We start from the raw sequence: 20,315 nt of genomic DNA on the forward strand, positions 1-20,315 counted from the left end.
TGGGGCTCCCCCCTGCGCAGACCGCAGCAGAGACTCAGTTTAACCCAACTCACCCTTAGGTAAGATTATAAAATAAACCTTTGGCTGCCTGGCATGTTGTTACAGTCGCACTTTGCCACCCGCGGTTGTAGGACGATGGAGCACTGAGGTGGAGGTTCTGTCCTTTTTGGGGGGGTCTCAGCTCTTGCCCGGCGTTGTGGCACATCTTGGGAGCCAAAAAAAGCAAAGCGCCGATACTGAAATAAGGCGTAAAGGTGCTAAGTTTCAGTTTGTTCCTTTTCTTATCTGACTTTAGATATATTACTCATACACGGAGGTGCCCTGGCATTAACTTGGTGAAGGTGCAAATAAAAACTTGGCCGGGGTGAGGCGGGTTGTGGTTCCACTCACCTGGGCCTGTTTTCCTAAGGTTGCCAATGCTGAAAACTCGGGGCAAAGCCTCTGTTTCATCCCCAAAAGAGCCGAGAGACCGCATTGAAAAATATCCTTTTATTCTGAAAATACCAGTGCGGAAACCGAGTCACAGGCTACATTCCTCAGCTGGATGACACGACCCCAGACACCGGTGAAGCTGGTGACAGGAGGTTTTGAAGCCACAGGGTACAACAGAGGGACAGTAACAAGCATCAAGGGGCATCTCTAATAAAAAAAAAAAAAAAAGAGACTGTGTTCAAGCTACAGTTTCAATCACACTCAGAGCACAGATCTGTTGAAGACGAACATAAAACATGCTCACGGGCGGCGTAACAGAAGGAAACACTGGAAAGGTCATTGCTACAGGATCTTAGTGTTCAGCTGGAAGGTGAAAGATACCTTAGGAAAACCAAAAAAACCCCATTTAACTTCCATAAGTGAGTAAAATACAACAGGCGGCTTCTAATATACAGTTTGTCCATCAAGCCCTATTGCACAATGAGGATGGACAATTTTAGGGTCTATTTTCTAACGTTATGTTTTAACTAGGTAACCGTACGGACCAGAAGCACACAGCAAAGAATCATTTCCTCTGTCGCCTTTAACTAGTTTAGATAGAAATAATAATAAATTAGAAACAGATCTGCCCAGCATCAAAGAGAATAGTCCCAAGTCAACAGCATCCTCTGGGAAAAACAAAACCAAAACTTATCCTATATTGGGGGCGGGATAAAATATTAAGACAGGAAAGAAGCTGTGAAAATTTGGCTTTCTCTTTAAAGGTGCCTCAAGCCGAGTCTCCCAGCAGTCAGGTAAAAAACTATTCATTTTTACAGCTTCACATCAGCTACAACACTTGGTTTTCCTTCTTTTCTTTTTAAGATCAGAGCACGGTCTGAAACTCCTACAGTGCTTACGCCTGTATAAAAACAGTGTCACCTGAGGTTATTTTTACACCCCTTCCTTTTCTTCAGTTATAGTGCCAACAATACAAACTCTCAAATAACAGCTCTGGATTTTTTCTTTTTTGAAGTTCAGGCTGAAAACTTGAGTTACACCCATGGATTGAAATAGTTGTAGGAGAGAAAACCTCTTACCTTGCAACAGGCTCAAAGAGCTGCTGTGGAGCAGGTACCAAAATCGCATCTTAGGCAACTTTTAATGAAGTTTCTTACATGATTCAATCCTCTAACATGTAAATATGTGTGTGACAACCCTTTACATGTTCAGGCCGAGAAAGGAGGATTTGCTGCTCTGCAAGCGCAGCCGGAGCTGCGACCGTGGTTTGGTACCTGCTCGGGCACAGCAAACTGATCACAGATAAAAATATTTCATAAAATTAAAGCTTAAATGATTGTCAAGCATAAAATACACCATGTGCCACACGCTGTCTCCTGGCGCTCAGACGTTTCTAACACATATTGCTACACATCAACGACAGACTCGTAGAGAGCATCTGCTTAAGTGCCTAAAAACATTGAAGAATAGTCATTAATACTCTCCTGGCCATTTGCAGTTGATGCAATAATTTTCTTCAGGGCTGGGTAATACTTAAAATAACAAAAAAAAAGCTCATTCACATCTCTGTGTTCATGGAGTAGGTACTTTGTGGAGTCTTTTTAAAAATTTTTTACACCATTTTAGCTCTACTTGTTTGGCCCTGACAACAGCTCCTCACTCCACACAGACACTCCGGACCCGATTCAGCCGAGCACTAATACACAAGTAACTTCTCAAACTGGGCTCTCTGGTAAATACTGAAGGGCATTTCTCTTACCTACAGTATTTCGTCTTTAGCATCTCCTAAAAAAGATTTTGGCACCACCGCTCCAAGGCGACGGCAGCAAAGGACGCGCAAATGCCCGAGAAAGAGCAGCAACAGCAGCTCAAAGCTGCTGACCCTAAGTGTCCTCGCTCCTCCGAGTATTAACCCAGGGGCTGAATTCACTAAATAGAAAAGGAGCAGCAACACCAGGCTTTGGCAAAGCAAATATTTAGCAAGACGGGGCGAGCGAAAGGTGCTGAGATCACCGTGGTGCCAAGGGCACCGAGGTTTTGAGGCCACATTCTTACGTTCCTGCTTAAAAGTGGGAGGACAAAAATACCTGGAGATCGGGAAGAAGAATGGACCCCCGCTTAAAAGCGGGAGGACAAAAATACCTGGAGATCGGGGAAAAGAACGGACTACGGCGAGCGCTAAGGACGAGAGGCGGGACATCGGTCCGCGACTTAACCACGACACGCCACGAGGATTAAGGGACCAGATTCGACAAGTCTGGTAACCCGAACCGTCCTGTTAAATATGAGGCGAGGAAGGCAGAACTATGCGGATAGAAAAAGGAAACCGGAATTATTCTCAGCACGAAGATGCCGCAAGTCGCAGCTCCGAAGGACAGGTACGACCGTCCCCTTTGTCGGGGCACAGCACCGTTCGGTTCCGAAATTACCGCGCGGTGAAGTCGGCAGCAAGAGCACTTTACCAGAGCGATCCTGAAAAACCAAAATAACGGATTCCTCAAAAGAGACCTTGAGAAACCGGCGGCTGGACTGAAATTCAAGACAAAAGCCCCCAGGGTTAGAATACCCGCACTGACATTTAATTTGTAGTATCCTCTCCCTGAGGCAGGATATCCAGCAGGCTTGCAAACGAGCTGCACTTGTCCTCAAATGCAAACGCTTAACGTCCAGTTCAAAGATGTATCATCAAATTTTGCAACAGCAGAATCTGGATTCAAGTTCTAGTGGGATGGGAAGCAATTCTTACTAAGAGAGTTTATTAAGCCTCCCTGCAAAAAATGAGATAACCTGATAAACAACAGTAGCCACTGAGAATCACTTCTCATGTTCCTCTTAATTTAACAACTGACACCTACTAAGCCACCTACCAGGAAAAGAAACACATTTAAACTTCTCTTCCTTTCCTCCAAACAAAGCTTTGGTGCGAAAATCCTTTGGGATAATAGTTTCATATACATTCAGAGATTTCTTTTAAAAGCACAGGATAAGGATTCATTTCTTGTATTAGCAAGTGTATAAATACAAACCAAGCAATGGAATTTCTACTACAGTAATTTCCCTGTCGTTCCTGAAGTTTAATTCATGAACCAAACTCAGTGGCAAGGTGCAGAAACCTTCCTCCAGACCAGACTGCGCCAGGTATCACCGCTGTATATTTAATTTTTAAATGATTAGTATTCTAAGAGCGCTATTTTCAGCAGGTGGAGAGAGAAATAGAAGCAACTGAGCTCTGACAGAGCGCCAGGTCTGGGATTTACACACCTTCGGCTGAATCATCTGTCGCTTTTGGTTGAGTAACAGCTTTTAGACGAGCTGCACTTGAGCCGCTCTGGGAAAGACGCTTTGGCTGACCGGTGGTAATTTAACTTTCTTAGTAATGTCTTTCTTTCCTGTTCAGTGGGCAAAAAACTGAAAATGGAAAGATTTCTTTAAAAGCAAGAGAGCGAGGGCCTCAGATCATCATTTCCAGGAATGCAAGGTCTATTACTTTTTAAATTATGTATACATTCTATTCTACAACTGGGGTTCAAAGAAAACCCTGAACTTCCAGTGCATGTATCCCAGGAACGTATCCGAATATCAGCCTGCTTTCTACTGCTCTACTTCCATCTTCTGCCTGGGAAAACAACCACGTCAGCTTTTCTCCTTCTTGAGGTGGTCGGGCTGTTTACAGCCTATAGAAGGACCTACACGATACCTAGTTGTACAGCAGACACTATATAGAGCCTTTAAGTTGAGTCTCTCGCTTGCATAATCTTTCCAAGTCAGATTGCTGGCACGGCAGCCGCAGCTATTTGGTTACTCACCCAAGGGCTCTGGCGCCGCGGATGCACCATCTGCCCCGTTAACGCGCCAAATCAGCCAGCAAACAGCGTTCGAGGAGCTGCCCAGAAAAAACCTGTTATTCTTTTCAGTAAATTCTCCACTTCTGGGAGGCATGGAAACGTTTTACGAGCTTGCTGTTCCCAAAGTTTGCAGTTTTGAGTCAGTCCAGGCTGAAAACATCGAAATACAGCAAAGTCTGCGATCTTGCCAACCCAACCAATTTAACTTGATGTGTCAAGAGATCTGTTCCCCCCCCAATCTGCACCCTCCCAAGTGATTTTAAAGTAGCCTAAAGTGCAATAAACACAACTAGACCTTTAACTACCACCCGCATACAACCAGAATGGTTATTCTACAAAAAAAGGACAGGGTAGACTCATCAATATACCGTAACTTGGTTTAGAAAATGATCTATACTTCTAAATATACTATTTTTTCTTGATCTTTTTCCTGGATTTGCTTGTGATAAGCAACTTGCTATTTCATTAGACCTTGCTTTTTCACCTCTAGAATAAATCTTTGATGTTGTCCCTTCCTCTGGGATACCTGCAAACTTCTGCAACACACTCCTATCTGTTCACTCACATATTCTGGACTCCATTCCAAGCCCCCACATCACTTTTTTTTTTCCACTTTGAATTTAAAGAGCAGGAGAAAGCCACCCTCTGTTGAAAACCCAAGCGTAGGGAGGACCCGATACATCCGTATCACGATAATTCGGCGGCTCTCTCGGCACAGCAGAGTTTTCACAGCTCAAACAGCCACAAAGTCGTTCCTACACCCCACCTGCGACACGCAGTTACCCAGAGAGAAAGTAAAAATAAAGGATCGTTTCCTCACGTTGAGAAGGGGAGAATATTTTTAACTAATGGCAAGAAGTTGTTTCATAAAATACGGTTTCTCTCTGTTCTCACAGTCTCTTACCAACTGTCCCTGCAGCGTCACAATCCCTCTCCGTCCTTTTTCCCCGTAACGTTCCAATCCCTGCTTGGATTTTTGGCAACACAAGCGATGCTGCACAATTCCCTGATAAGTTCTTTTAAATTTAAACACTCTACTTCACCCCCAAAAAAGCCAAAGCACACACACCCCGCCACCCCAACCACCGTCTCAGCGATTCAGTCAGGCCGGATTTGCAGCATCGCTTACTCTGACATCAAGTTTTTCTTAACAGGCCACAGAAAATCTTTTGCCTTAGAAAACACACGGTCCCTGATGCAGATTAAGAATTATAAAGAAACAGGATTCTGTGGAAAAATGGCACAGGCCTAGAAAACCACCCACGTCCATCTTAATATCAACACCCTGTGTATGCGGACAATAGGTTCTCTCTTTTTTTAAAAAAATAAAGCTACTTTCCTCTATTCAATATCCCGATCACCTGAAAAAGAAAGATGAGGGCTGGGGGGAGCGGGGAGGAGGAAGTGGGAGGGTTTTCCATGGAGATGGCACCATATCAGGAAGAATCATTTCAGCGCAAGAGCCTCACGGCGACACAGCTTTTCCTCGGACCCCAGTTCTTTGGAGAAAAACGCGCGATCCCAATAAAACAACATAACTTTGCTTCTGCGCGCGGCTCGCGCAGGATTTGGTGGTAGATCAGCCACATTCCCATTGTTTCTCAGGGTTTCAAGGTGATATTTAGCAGGCGCATCTTTTCTCCTCCGGTTTGGCCGGATCCAGCTTCCCGGAGCCGGCCCCGTTGGCCGTGTCCGAGCCGGGCGGCTTGTCCACGCACTGCTCCATGCGCTTCATGATCAAGTCCAGCAGCGTGTCCACGGCTTTCTCCACGTTCTGCCCGGTCGCGGCGCTCGTCTCGAAGTACGGGATGCTACGGAGAAAGGAAAAGGTTCACTGGAGAGACTTTTAAGTGAACCGAGACTTGACTCTCCGTTCTACTCGCGGTGCGGCGACCAGTGGTGGGTTTAGTGGCAATAAAATGAACGGGACTGAGTTTTGGTTTGCGTGGTCTCTATTTTCTTGCTGGGCAGAACCCAAACTCCTGTTCCTGGCACAATGCCATGAGCACAAAACCGCCACGTTAATTTACAAAACGTGTCCTGGCATTTCGAACTTGATGTCGTGGCCACATCAGCACAAACCCCTTAAATCCAGAATATTGTCACCTTTTTCAGAAGAGGTTACGAATTGCTCCAGTACTTCCATTAAATGAAATTTGGCACAAACTAATTTCTCCTCAGTCTCACTGTTCTCCTTACTTGGCTGCAGACAACTCTTTCAAAATCTTTTAGTATTTTTAAGTCTGATTTGCTTATTACTCCCCACAGTTTCTCTGGCCCAATTGTCTCTGAACATCCCTCACTGTCCAGTAAGGGCAACTACGGAAAAAAATACACGCCCTTTTTGCCCAAAGAATTATTTACTGACTATATTACACAGCCATTTTTTCCAGTTATTAATGCAAATAAATATAGAAGCCTCACTAGAACAAGGAAAAGGCCCTTAACAGCTGTATTATCCAGCAGGGAAAACCAAATAAACTCAGTGCTACTTAGAACCTGACCAAAATCCACAGGTGTCTATGATTCCAAACTAGCTAGAAAAGCGAGTTATAAATATTGTTGGTTATTTAGTTCATGGCACTAAGAACGCACCTGCCTTTGGTGTTCTCTGTCCTGAACTCTCAGGATAAGCCAACACCCCCAAAAACGGAGTTTTCTAATAAGAATGTTTTATTTCAGCCTTATTTCGCATGGATTTTGGCCAAACTACTAGAACAGTATGTTTCGTTCTACCTGTTTCCTACTCAAGCAGGTGCATGGGAAAGCGTGACAAGCTGGATTTCACTATCGGTGTGATACTGTAATGCCTACAAATCTTGGAATTTATGAGTATTTTTTTCAAGTATCTCTAGCCAGTCATCGGCTACACTTAGTTACAGACTCAATTTACCTTCTGTCATTACTTACTCACCCGTATTTGTCTGCCAGATCTTTTGCTTGCCTTTCATTTACCTCCCTTTGGTCTGATAAATCAGCTTTATTACCAATTAAGACAATATCTGGATTCTCACAGTATGCGTTGGCTTGCAGCTGACCTGGAAGCAAAAATAAACAGGAGGTAATTCAATGTTGGAAGCGCCTTAGAGACCAAGATTGTTGACAAAATAATCCAAAAGTAATCAATTAAATTAATTCTTGCTCCCCACCTCAAAATATCCTAAACTAACCAGCTAACTTCATGCCAAACACATTTCCTTGTGTGCTTTCAAACCGAACCCTCAAAGCCCAATCTTTTTTAGTTTAAATCTCAAAAAAAGGAATCACATTCCGCTTTACCAACAGAAAATACACCATGGAGATAACAGCAATATCCAAAGTGCAGCTTCCAAGCTCCTGCTTATCATCTAAAATATGGGGTATGGCCAAGGAAGCGTCGAACGCTACGAATTTCCAAGAGGCAACAGATTTATTCGAGTTGTACCCAAACCAAACAAGATTATCGAGAATATGCCCAAGACAGTCTATCGTGCAAAACAAAAAAATAAGAGCACGTATCGTCCAATTTGATGAAGCCTTCGCCCCGAATTACGAGCTGCAAACCCCCCACTTACGGCTGCACTAGACACAACCGCTTTCTTTGAGCATTTTCCAGCTCACAAACACACACACATCAAGCCTGGAAGCCTAAAATACACAAGCCAAGCGATAAATGCGAGCGCTATGGTTCTACTTACTCATCCAGTTTCTGACATTTAAGAAGCTCTGTTGGCTGGTGAGATCGAACATGAGCAAAAAGCCCATCGCGTCTCTGAAAAATGCCGTGGTGAGACTTCGGAATCTGAGGGTGGAAAAAAACGGCTCTATTAACACGAAGGTGAATTGAGTAAAAGATACAAAGTGGAGCTTTTCTGAATTGCCCGGGCAAAAATTCTATTTAAAAATACCTTGAAATCTCCAGAGTTTGCGAGTTTTAGCAGACATCCATTCCCTCGGAAGTAAAACCAAAATTAATTCTTGACTTTCATTCTGGCTCTGATGCATTGCACCAGTCAACGTTTATTAATCAGTGTGTTAGTAATCGACCAGAGGAAGTTTATATGCGAGAATATAAACACGGTCAGTGACTAATCTATTAGTTCAAATTCTGCCTGATTTAATCAAGAGCGAGACAGAGAAGGGCTGGTTGAAAGAAAAAAAAAATACTGGTATTTTATGCCACACATCCATGAAAATTTAAAAAAAAGCTTTCCTGAGCTGAGTACCTGACATGACTTTTAGGGTTTCTTTTAAGGGAAAAAAAAAAAGGTGCCCAGGTGCCCTTCACTTTCTGATAGCAAGAACCAGTGTATGTAACTAGGCAGGGGAAGCTTGAGGAAGCAGAACACACACTCCTCCCTTTAGAAAAATAACAGGATGAAATTTAATAGCCACCAGTCAAGAAAGTCTTTGGGAAGAACAAACAACTGTGCACGCAGAAGATGGGGAACAACTGATTAGATAAAATAATCCAGGGTTCTGGGCAGTCGTGAACTTAATACACGCTGCAAAAAAGAAAACTAAAGCCATTAACAGTATTGCTGCTTAAAGGGGAATAACCTGAAGGCTTCATCCAAATAGCTGTGCACCCTCATCAGAACCCGCCTTACCTAAAAAATGTGAAATACAAGAACAAGGCACTTAGGTCGGCTCAATGGTATCTTCCAGAGATAAGGAAGGTAGTATAAAGTCCAAAAATTAACCAACAAACTAATAACCCGCGTGTGCAGACACGAGGCGGGGAGCAGATCACCTCCAGTTCTTCCAGTCTTGTTTTCTGAGCTCCTCTGATCACGGCATCCAAGTGGCAGCAGAAAAAAACTTTCTTTTCCACCAGGACAGACTCACAGTTTACCCCAAAAAGTGAAAAACTCGGCGGCGTTTTCCGCTGAGCTGAACACGGTTACCTTTCCTGGCCGGCCGTGTCCCAGAGCTGGAGATGGACCTTGAAGGCTCTTCCTGGAGATCCATTTGGTCCCTGGCAGTTGTACACCTGGTGAGAGAGGTACAGATCACACCAAGAACCACTAAATGTTCTGTTCTGTGCCAGCAATACGGTAAAAGTTCCGCCCTTCAGTAAAAGCCAACTCTCGCCTCTAAAAGCCACTTCAGAGGCTGCTCGTAATAATGTTTAAAAACCCAGGAGCCACATGAAACGCCCGTGAAAGCCGCGCTTTAAAGATAATTTGGTCATATTTAGTACGTCAAATTAGATCCTAATTCTTCAAAACTTGGCACAGCAGCGTGCTGAGCAAGCTGTGTTCTGTTTCATGGCTGTACAGCTGGCCGACAGGATTAACCGCTATTATAAAAAGCTATTTTTTCTTCATTAACTTCTGTGGGACACTAATGACCTCCTCGCTAACTGCAACTGCAAACTCATGGTCCTTAAAGGAATCACAGCGACCTTTCGCTGGGGCTCCATTCTTTATTAAACGGCGACAGGGTGTAAATCAGCTGTTGCTAAAAATCAATGGATCAACCGCACCAGGTCTGTGAACTAAATATTACATGTTCCTGTAACATTTAGTGTGATAAACAAGGGATCTCACAGAGTCGTTTTTTAATATGACTTTCACATAAGAGAAAAACATATTTAACCTTTTGGATCTCTTTCTTAGAAGACAATTTATTAGACAGACCTTTAAGTCATTTCAAGGCTGGTAAGTCCATGTAAGATGTAGTTTCTCCCGCACTTATAAATGTAGAGAATGGAAAATTAGGGAAGAAATCTGCCTGCAACCTTCAGCAGAAAAGTTCAGCCTTCTGGAAAGAATCCAGCACCGGTGTTCAAAACATATTAGTGAGCGTCTGACCAGCCAGGCAAAGCGTATTCTGGTAATTTTCACGTTCAGACATTTCCTTGCAATAAAACTGTGATTTTAATATTTTACTCTTATTGTATCAGGGCAACTCCAAGGAGCCAAATTCCGCTCCGACTTGAGCATCACGTTTAACCGGCCTCAACTTGCGTAGCGCTGGTGACGAGGAATTTAAGACAGAATCCAGATCCGCGGTTCTTTTATTCAGGGGACCCCTAAGCCCCCAGCTTAAGATGTTCAGTTAAAAAGAAGCAAATTTAAAGAGGTCTCCACCTTTCGACTGGGCAAGCACTTACATTTCTTTTTACTATGGACATGACTAAAATAATTAGTAATTATTCGACTCAGGTGATGAGCTGGTGGAACCGCTCCTTGTGCCTTTCCTTGTTTATTTATTATGGAACTCAGCTGAAACTTCTGTGCTGCTTAAGTGTCCATTTTTTCTATTTAAATTCTATGTTTGGGCTCCTTAATCCAGAGTTCATAATTATGACTTGCTTAAGCAAAAAACTAGACCAGAAAATCCATTATCACAGGCTAAACTGGCAGTAGGAGAAACGATACTACATCAAATGCGTTTGCAGCAGAAATAAAGAAAGAAAGAAAAATGAGACAGGAGACAACTTACCACTCGTTTTTCCCGAAAGTCTATCCCCACTGTCGTGATGAATTTGGGATTAAATTTGTTATCGGTGTATCTGTACAGGAACGTTGTTTTTCCAACCCCAGAGTCTCCGAGGGCCAGGAGTTTGATCAGATAATCATAGTCTCCATCAGTCATAGTGCTAATTTTGAGGAACCTACATAAAGAGGAGAAAAATAAAGTCGGTATGAAACCCACGGCTAAATCCTTCTGCTTGAAGTCTTTTATTATGTGTTTGAAGAAAAATGGTAGTGAAGAAACAGGCGTGAAAAGGAAACTCGGATGCAACAACCCAAGCTCCAACCGGTGTCACACAAAATTATCAGGGCTGTGGATTTTTATCTTGAAAGAATCAAAGAACGTCCTGAGCTGGAAAGGACCCACAAGGATCAAGTCCAGCTCCAAAATTCACACTATGGGTCTGAGGGTGTCATCCAAACGCTTCTCGAAAAATATTTGATGTTTTTTTGAAAAATACTCAACATATCAAATACATCGCTTCTTGAAATAAGCTGCTCGAGCAGAGCATCTTCACAAAACTACCTCCCAGGCTGGCCAAGCCTAACGCCCTTTCACCAAGCAGGTTTTTAATTCTTTTCATTATTTCAGGTTGTATTACCCTAAACTTAAAGGTCCCGCGATTGTATTTACTTTGTTAGTGTCTGTTATGAAGCTCCAAAGGGGCCACGTGCAAGAAATACATCCACAAAGTATTTATTTGCGTGTATAAAACGCCCTGAGGCCGAGAAACCTGGAGTCATATGAAACACCACCTAGTTTCCACCCTTGTTTCTCAACACGATTTAAGCCTTCTCTTTTTTCCCTGTTAATCCTCGGCGTATATGAAAATCCGCTCCATTCGGATCTCTGCGCCGAGACTAATTATCGTGGTCTCCGGGCGGGAGACCCTGGGCCGTACCCCATTCACAAAACCACCGCTTGTTGCCACACAAGACCTTCATTTCCATCAGAATTAAAATCTAACTTTCAATTAGCAAGTCCTGACCCGCTGTGACTCAAATACCGAACGAAACCAACTCCGATTATCCCGCGTTTCAACAGCTTTCAGGATAGAAAAAGCTGCGGACTGAGCAGTTCCATTGTGCGAGATTTATAGCTTGGATATAAAGCCACCCAGAGAGGCGGGACGAGCTTTTCAGAAATACATCTTCTGATAATAAAAGTTTAATAAATCTGGAGAAAAAAGCCCCTGATCTGACAGCGCTGCTGGGGAAGGCCAGAGCACCAACACGACAACCTCACAGAAATTAATTCAGCGTCTTGAATCCCTTCCAGAACACCCCAAGTTTGCCGCAAGGCTCCACCGAGCAAGTGGAATTTCTCCCAAGATGACCAAAATCAAAGTATTTTTGATCAACGCAATAACTGTTCTTGGGGAATTTCATTCAACAAATCAGGAAAATAAAGGTATCTTGGGAGATGATTCTCCGCCTAATGCTGGTGATACAAATTATTAATTCGGGATTAAACCCTCCTCCCAAATATCCACGTTCTCGGGGGGCCAAAGTTCTGCCCCTCCTCGCTCCGCAAACGTGCAGAGCAGAGTATTCCGAGTTTACCAGACCTGTAAACACTGAGCAAAACAGGATGATTAAACCCTCGTTTTTATAAACGTGTCACGGGAAAGCAGGTGGCACTTTTATCCCGGCACCGGCTGCTTCTCCAGAAATTCCTGCCTGCTTGCAGCCTGGCAACTTTGGGCAAAGTCGCTCTGACTTCGCTCTCCCCGGTCTTTGTAGGAAGGTAAAACAGTAAACGGTTGGACGAAGTGGGTTTTATTCCTTTAGGTTTTAACCTGAAGCCACCAGTTTTCCTCTCCTTGACACGATGGAGACGGGAGGAGCATCTTTCACCAAAAATTTCGCAGCCCAGGCGCATCCGCTGTTTTGCCACTTCCCAAGTGCTGCACGACAGCAAACTACGTTCTCGTCCCACAGGATATTTCAGCATTTTTCATTTAATTTCGAATGAAAGAGTTAAAATTACTACTGATTACTACCATTACTATTACATAAACATCTAAGCGAGCTTTTAAAAGTATCTTTGATTAAGTGGATTTGAAAATTCGGAACGTTTGATTTTGTTTCACGAGAAATGTTCACTTAAACGGGACGTACAACCGACGTACAAAAATCATACACCACGTCTGAAACAAAGCAAGGACCTTCAGCGGAGGAGGTTTGGGGTTCTAAAAGAAAAGAGCCTTTATTTCAAGAGACTGTGCATCTAAACAGATTGATTAATCTTGATTGATTATTTTGTTCCACCCCTATTTAATGGTCTCTAACTACAGCGTGAAAGATTATTTCAAATCTGGCACTTGTCAGCAGATACTCCAGGGAATATTTTCTCGATAGAGAGATACGGCTTCACATAAACCAATCGAACCTTAAGATGTTCAGACAGAGGAAAATCGATGCTCCCAAAGACCCAACGCACAGAAAAGGACACAGAGGAGAAAAGTTTTAAGTCCATTTTTCTTCTTCCATTCGTAGTATGTTCCGTAAAAACTGGGAGAAAGGTAATTAATCGAAATCTAAATTGCTATTGAAAAAAAAAAAAAAATTCCTTGTGGCTGGGAACAAACTCTGCAGAAAAACGGTTTCAATTCAGAAACGCTTCTTCATCTCAAGATGTTTATATGGAGAGTAAAGACAAATTAAGCTGGCTAAAATTCTGATGAAACCAACCTAAAAACGCTGCCTGTTGGCCATACATTTAGCCTCTCAATTGGAAAAGACTGTCGAATTTTAAAACTTTTAAACGTCAAACTTGGCAGATTTTTAAATTTTAAAATACCTTCCTAATCAAACAGACTATCTACTAGATTTTCTGATCACACATTTTCTCCTTGATTGAGAGTCGTTGAGAGGGGTTCAACAATTCCATAGGTAGCTAAAGGGAATATCAAGGAAAAGTTAGGTGCGCAACGAGAGAAAAGTCAGTTCCGGAGGATTAGATTTTATTTCCCTTGACATACTGCTAGTTAAAAGGCCAACAAACAAAAATCTCGTACAAATAGCATCAGCTCTAGAAAACGCAGGATCTAAAATCCCAGTGCACATATTGTACCAGCAGCTGGTCAGCAAGAGATTCATTCCCTCTGCAGCAAAATAGATCAGCAGCAGTACTACTCATCCCAGGTTTTATTTTTAAATATCGAAATGATAACAAACAACTCGGTGCTGCCCTGAGGGCCAGCTCGGGGATGACTAGATCCTTTCTTTTCAAACCTTTTCTTTCATCCTCAAGATTCTGACTGGTGTTAACTCCATCCCAGCCACAACCGATACGGCGAAGAACTAAACTCGAGTCCCCCAGTGCCCTCAAAACCCCCCAACCTGTTACTCTCTTGCTGTGGGACGACTTGTCTTGACAACGGAGCATCCAAGAGAGAACCCCAGGCCGACCAGATCATTAACATCAAACTCATTAACACAGTCGCATTAGACACCTCTTCCCGAGCAGGGAGAACATTCAGGACCACCATGCAAAGTAGAGCAGGCAGAGAATTAAATGTAAGAGGGCGCTATGAGAAAGCAGCCTCACAAGTCCTTCCTGAGCAGAAGAAAGAGACAGGATGGAGGAAAGATAAGAGAAAACTCCGTCCAGTCATCCCAGCGTCACACTATAATTTGCCCGCAATCATCAGCCAAAAAAGCAGAGCCTCACAGCCGCCAACTAAACGGCCCGCGATGAGCCAGTTTTGCCCCTCGAGAAAAAAATCAAACAGCTCACTGGAGACGAAATTAAAGCCGGTTTCTCTGCTCAAAACCAGGCATACATCGCAATCTCCATACAGGAGCTGTGAGCAACAAGACGTAACAAACGCTGCTGTGAAAGAAATGATATTTTTTTCATTTTCCTCCTTGCGGCGGGAGCCCCCGGCGAGCAGACGGCCGTTTTCTGGCACCGACGCCTCGCAGCGTTGGGGCGCAGACGGCTTGGGGCCTCGCGATGGAAAAGACTCTTGGCGAACCACAGTCACGCTCTACGCTCTTCCAGTAAACCAGGATCCCCTTTTTAATAAAGAAATACATACAGAACACACAGCATTTGAGAAGCTCTTCTTTAGATGTAAGGACTTTCAGCTTTCGCCCGCGTGAGCGCACCTGAACATAACCCCATAGGTAAGAAGGTGAGTTCGGTACCACGCTCCTCACTGCTCCACATGCCCTGCAAAGGAGCCACCAGCACCTCAAAACCCCTTTCAACTCACGAGAAGCCTCCACTCACAATAAAAACCACTCGAATCTCCAAATACCGCTTCCCAAACAGATGGGTGAACACCAGAGGCTTCCTAAGCTAGAACCCATTCGCATCGCCGCACATCCCACGGTTATTATTCAGAATAAACCGGAATAAACGCTGGCACGTCCATCCGTGTTTGCTCGTCACATACCCACACTTTTCAGGGTCCTCTTCTCACCCAGCGAGCTCTGCCACCCCAAGTTGTACTTAAAGAGGGAAGAGGAGCACTGAATCCCTTCCAGCCGACGTGATGACACCGCCTGGAAACTCTCTCGCTACATCCACAGCAAATACATATTTACCTTTGTGTGGGCAAGGGAGAAGAGTGACTAATTCAGCCGTTTCCAGTAGGAATCAATATGAAAAATACACGCGATGCAAAAAAGAAAAAAAGGCAAAGACAAGGACTGCACCCAGTGTTAGCAGGAGCTGTTGTCACGACACTTCCCTGGTGCTTTTTCCCTCTGGGCCAAACACACAGCACAAGGTGAGTCATAACACAAGTGATCATACACATTTTCCTTTATTTCACCATTTCGAAAACCTGCTTGGTCACTACAGGAATTAATTCTGGGCTGACTGTGCCACAGCAGGTCTGTATTTAGCACATAACCCAGTCTATCACACTTGACTGACCGCACAAATATAACTGGGCTACTGAGCAGAAAATAACGATAGTTTACAAAATACCTGCAAAATACACAAGCCAGAGGTGGATTTTGCGCAAGGAAGCAGAATCCTGCCACTGTAACATAACCCAGACGGTGAATACTCTGACCTTTAATTCACATTTCAAAAAGGAAAACAAGCACAGGCATTAATGACATTTAAAGGAATGTATTCAAGCCAGTACGAGGAAGTTTCAGCGGCTCACCGAAAAAAAAAAATCTCATTAAATATATAGAAATCACGTAACTACCTTTGAGGAGGTCCCGAAGTCATACGAGGGCTGGATGTGCGCAGGGAAGCAGCCCAGGTTAAAGGGACTAAAGGGGGCTGTGGGGACGGCTGTCCCAAGTTCAGGGTCACGTCTCACCCTCTGCAGATTACCCGGGATGCCGAGCAGCTCCCCGCTGATTCAACCCTCCAGGTCTCTCCTGCTCTTTTGAAGGCAAGCGAAACCTACCCTTCATTATGTGACTGAGCTGTCTGCCTGCCAGGGGAAAAAAAAATAATAAATTCTATGAAAATTTATGAGCTAATATAGTTATCTACAAGACATGAAGTGGGCTGGAGCTCCTTTTTAACTGCAGAAGCATGGTATCATTAGCCATACTTCATCTCTCCCTGACCTTATCAAATCCACGTTTTGAATCCAAAACTCATCATAAATCTTTTGTAGAACTCCTTTGACAAAGCCCGGCCTTTGCCACCAAGCACGTGACTGTTACGCTGGTTTTCCTCCAGATCTCTATTTAAATTTCGGAACCCTGCTACGCCGATGAAGGCTCCAAACTGGATGGTGACATCTGAAGGACCTGAACGTTTGCCAGCTACTCGTGTTTTTTATACCACCACCCTTCTTCCCGCAGACACGACTCAAGATGTGCAATGAACAGCTACCAACAGAGTAAAGAGCAAAGGGCTGGGTGGAGGAAAGTCAACTCTGCAGGTCAGAAATCCTGTCCCGATAGTTGGGGTCGGCCCCTGATGCTACAGAAGAGCATCGCTCTGCTCACCGGTCACGCCGGTTTACAGTTACTAAGCCCAAAGGTTGGTTGATAAAGCTCCTGTTTAATATTGGGGGTCCTTTCTAAGCTCGTCCCAGCAATATTTTCAGAAGACGGGGCTGACCATGATCAGCCAGGGGCCATCGTCAGCCCTCCGATTGATCAAACCTGTCTTTTGGAATGTCTTCACAACGAAGTATCTAATGGGAAGTCTGAATCAAGATTAAGCCGAGGAGAGTTTCCATTTTATGCTGCCTATATGTGCTGTATCCCAGGCCAGTGCAGGGGCTTGCTCTACAAACACGGAGGCTTTTCCCTGGGTTTGCACACTCAGTTCACACCTGATCCCAGGGAACACTACACAGGTCAATATACTTGATTGCACTTCATCAAAAATCCCTTTGCAATCCTCTTGCTGTCTGGCAAGTAGAGAAGATTTTTAGCATATCTGAAAATGAACGCCTATTGTTCCATATTGCTTAGGACAAGCTCGGAAAGTTCTAACACTTTGGGTGTCCCTTTAAACAATCGTCACAATAATCATTAGCCACAATGGCAGCTACACCTCCCTCCGTACAATAAAGCAAGATTTCCACTCCCTGTACCACTCTGTTTAAATAAAAATGTACAACCCTGATCGAAACAGTTTGGCTTGTCAAATAATCTGATCCCATTTATCGTGGCTCTTTAAGGGCTGCGAATTGTAAAGAAGGTTCCTCGAGATAGAAAGTCAATAGCTCTAACAAGCTAATGGCTATTATACATTTAAATCACTGCTTTTGAAGCAGTAAATCATTTCTTCTTTCTACGGCAGACAACCCTATGTGAGCACTGAAGCAATCTGATTATTCCACGAAAGTTTTTAGGAATTAAAGTCCGTTGTACTGCTCCAGCACAAATTGGTTATCCCAGGAGTTTTAACCCCTTAAAGCCACAGAGAGAAGAGTTATTTCTCTCTTCTCACGCCCATCTTCTCGACTCCCCGGGATGCTCGCCCCGGGATATCGCTCGTGCTGCCACAAGCAAGATCAGCCACGAGCTCTATCACTCTCACCTGTGGGAACCAGCCAGTTCTTCCAGATTCAAAAGGAAACACAAAGCTCCTTCCTCAATATGAAATTTCAAGATTACACGGTCCACTCCGCACCAGTTGTTCCAGATTTACTCATGGCTTGATAAACCTGCTGTGGTTTAGATCACAGAAACTCCCCATTTCCATGCTGTCTTGGCCATTTCGTAAGGCTGCACGAACCAGAACAGAGCGCAGAGAATATCGCAGCTTCATCTCAGCTGTCGGACACGGACACGTCCACCCAGGCCACCACCCTCACCGGGGGACAAGGACCGATCGGCCTTTTTCCTAACGCCACCCAAATCAACCCCCAAACCCTCTGCGTCCTGCTACTGACGACGTCGCCTCCCCACGTCACGCTTCAACACACGAAACGCAAAACTTTGCTGAATTACTCTGGCTTATTCTGTTTCTCAATGAAAGAGCAAAAGCAAAGCTTTCCTGGGCACCCGCACAGCGTATAAGTTCTGAGAGCAAACACCTGCCACACGCTAACAGGAAAAGCAGCTTGGAAAATCCAGGCTGCAGTGCACGAACAGTGAGAAAACAACAGCTTCTCCAGGGAAAAAAAACCAAACCAAACCAAAACACAACTATCCAGTTCTCACAAATGCAAATCGGGCCTCTGAGCAGACGCACGGGTCAGCAGCACGACGTGCTCGGTGTGTTTTTCGAGATGCTGTTACACCAGCTTTAAACAGCGACAGCACGTACCTCGGCACCGACCAGGCCGCGGCCTGCCGGCCTCCGCCGTTTCCAGGCACGCTACTACTCCCCGTTCCGCGCGTTTTAGCCGGCTGCGACCTATTGCCGTCGCTTCGGAGGCAAAAATGGGCACGGCGAGAGCCGTCGCTTTGCTCCGCGGCTGCCCAGACTTCCACGTTTTAACAGAGCTTTCCAGCGACGCTGCCTGCAAAACCGCCGACGCCGCCTTGGCGCGCATCTCCTTGCGACGGCCCATCCTGAGGACTTCGCACGCAGCCAAAACCCGCCAGATTTGTTGAGAAGAGTTTCTCGGCATGGGAAAACTGTTTCTCCTTCCAGTCAACGCCTTGATTAAAGAACCGAATCTCGCACTGGTGTGAGTTAGCATAACCCCAAGACTCAGGCCTTGTTTTCCCCACCTGCCTACAAGTATGCAATTCATTTTACCTGTGGCATTTTTACTCAAAGCCGGCAGCTCACGGCACAGAGCTACTTTAAAGGAACTTTTATCACAGAGCTCAGAAGATGCAAACTATTCATGAGCTGCTCTGTACCTGCCTCTCTCCTCCTGCCACAGCCGCTCAGTTAAATTCTGCACCAGCCGCGCTTGGCTTTGAACTTAAGGGCCAAATCTGCCTCTGTGATCCCTGCAAAACGCGTAAAACCGCACGAAGGAAGCCTCTCCGCAACCGTCTCATCTCATAGGTATAGAAGAGTATTAACCACACGTTGCCGTAACAATACGAAGTTCACGGTGTTTCTTTTAAAATTCATTTTTACGTGAAAAAAGCGCCTTCTGCTCGCGCCTCATCTGATCTTTTTATATTCTTCGCTTTATATTCTTTGCTTTATATTCTTCGCTTTATATTCTTCCCTTTATATTCTTCCCTTTATATTCTTCCCTTTATATTCCCATCTCATTCCTCCACCCCAATCAAGGAGCGACGGCGCCACGAAAACGTGTCTGTTCGCCGAAGAACTATTTTCGGAGCAACTATATTCGGCCATTCCGGACCAAAAGCGCCTGGTTCCGAATTCCCTTCACGCTTCACATCCACCACCCGTTCACACGCCCCATTCGGCGGAGCTTTACACCGCCCTTCCCTTCCCTTCCCTTCCCTCCGCACGGCCGGGCCGCTCACGGCCACCCCGCCGCCGGCTCAAAACGCGGGTTACGGCAGAAAGACGCCCCCCGCGGGTCCCCTCTGCATGTCACGGGGACGCTGTCGCGACAGCGGCCGCATGTCGGGGGGCGCCGCCGCTCCCGCCCGCGCTTTGCAGCCGCCCGGGCTCCGCGCTCGCCCTCCCCGAGCGGCTCCAACGCGCCGCCGGGCTCCATCTTCCCCTTCCCCGCCGCACGGCCGCCGGCCTCCCCCTCCCGCCCCGCCGCCTCCCCGGGCCGCGCCGCCGCCGCCGAGCCCCCGGTTCGCCCCCCAGCACGGACCTGCTCTCCGGGAGCCGCTCTGCTGGCCGCTGGCGGCGACGCGGGGCCGGGCGAGGCGCGGAGCACCTCCCTCTGCGGGAGCCCGGCGCCGGGGCTGGGCTGAGGCGGAGGCGGCGCTGGCGGGGCCGGCCGCACGGATGTGGCGCTCGGGCCGGGCCCGGGCGGGCGGCGCCGGGGCGGGACGGGGGGAAAGCGCTGCGCGAATGGGTGACTCTGAGGCGCGAAAACCTGGGGGAGCGGCTCAGGGTGAAGCCCTCGGGGACTAAGAGGGGGCTGAGGGTAGACGCCCTTGCCTGAGTGTCCCTCAGGTGAGCCGTCTCCAGTGGAGGGCTTACAGCTTTTCGCCCTGAGGAAACCAGGGGCCTGAGCAACGTCTGTGCTCTGAGAGACAGTGGAGAGTCCCAGCCGTGGAGCCAGACCCAGCCATGGCA

At 45.7% G+C, this 20,315-nt stretch overlaps 1 protein-coding gene across 1 annotated transcript; it reads right to left on the minus strand.

The window, feature by feature from the left end:
• Window positions 1-544: 544 nt before the first annotated feature.
• Window positions 545-19,955, minus strand: RAB27B (RAB27B, member RAS oncogene family). The gene is made up of 6 exons (XM_065657558.1): window positions 19,885-19,955; window positions 10,707-10,878; window positions 9,164-9,249; window positions 7,955-8,058; window positions 7,192-7,315; window positions 545-6,088 (listed from the first exon to the last, which is right to left on the minus strand). The coding sequence occupies exons 2-6, from the start codon at window positions 10,857-10,859 to the stop codon at window positions 5,899-5,901; spliced, it is 657 nt and encodes a 218-aa protein (XP_065513630.1). The 5' UTR covers window positions 10,860-10,878; window positions 19,885-19,955; the 3' UTR covers window positions 545-5,898.
• Window positions 19,956-20,315: the final 360 nt, after the last annotated feature.

The sequence above is a fragment of the Caloenas nicobarica genome, chromosome Z (assembly GCF_036013445.1).
Source record: "Caloenas nicobarica isolate bCalNic1 chromosome Z, bCalNic1.hap1, whole genome shotgun sequence".
Classification (NCBI taxonomy): Eukaryota; Metazoa; Chordata; class Aves; order Columbiformes; family Columbidae; genus Caloenas; species Caloenas nicobarica.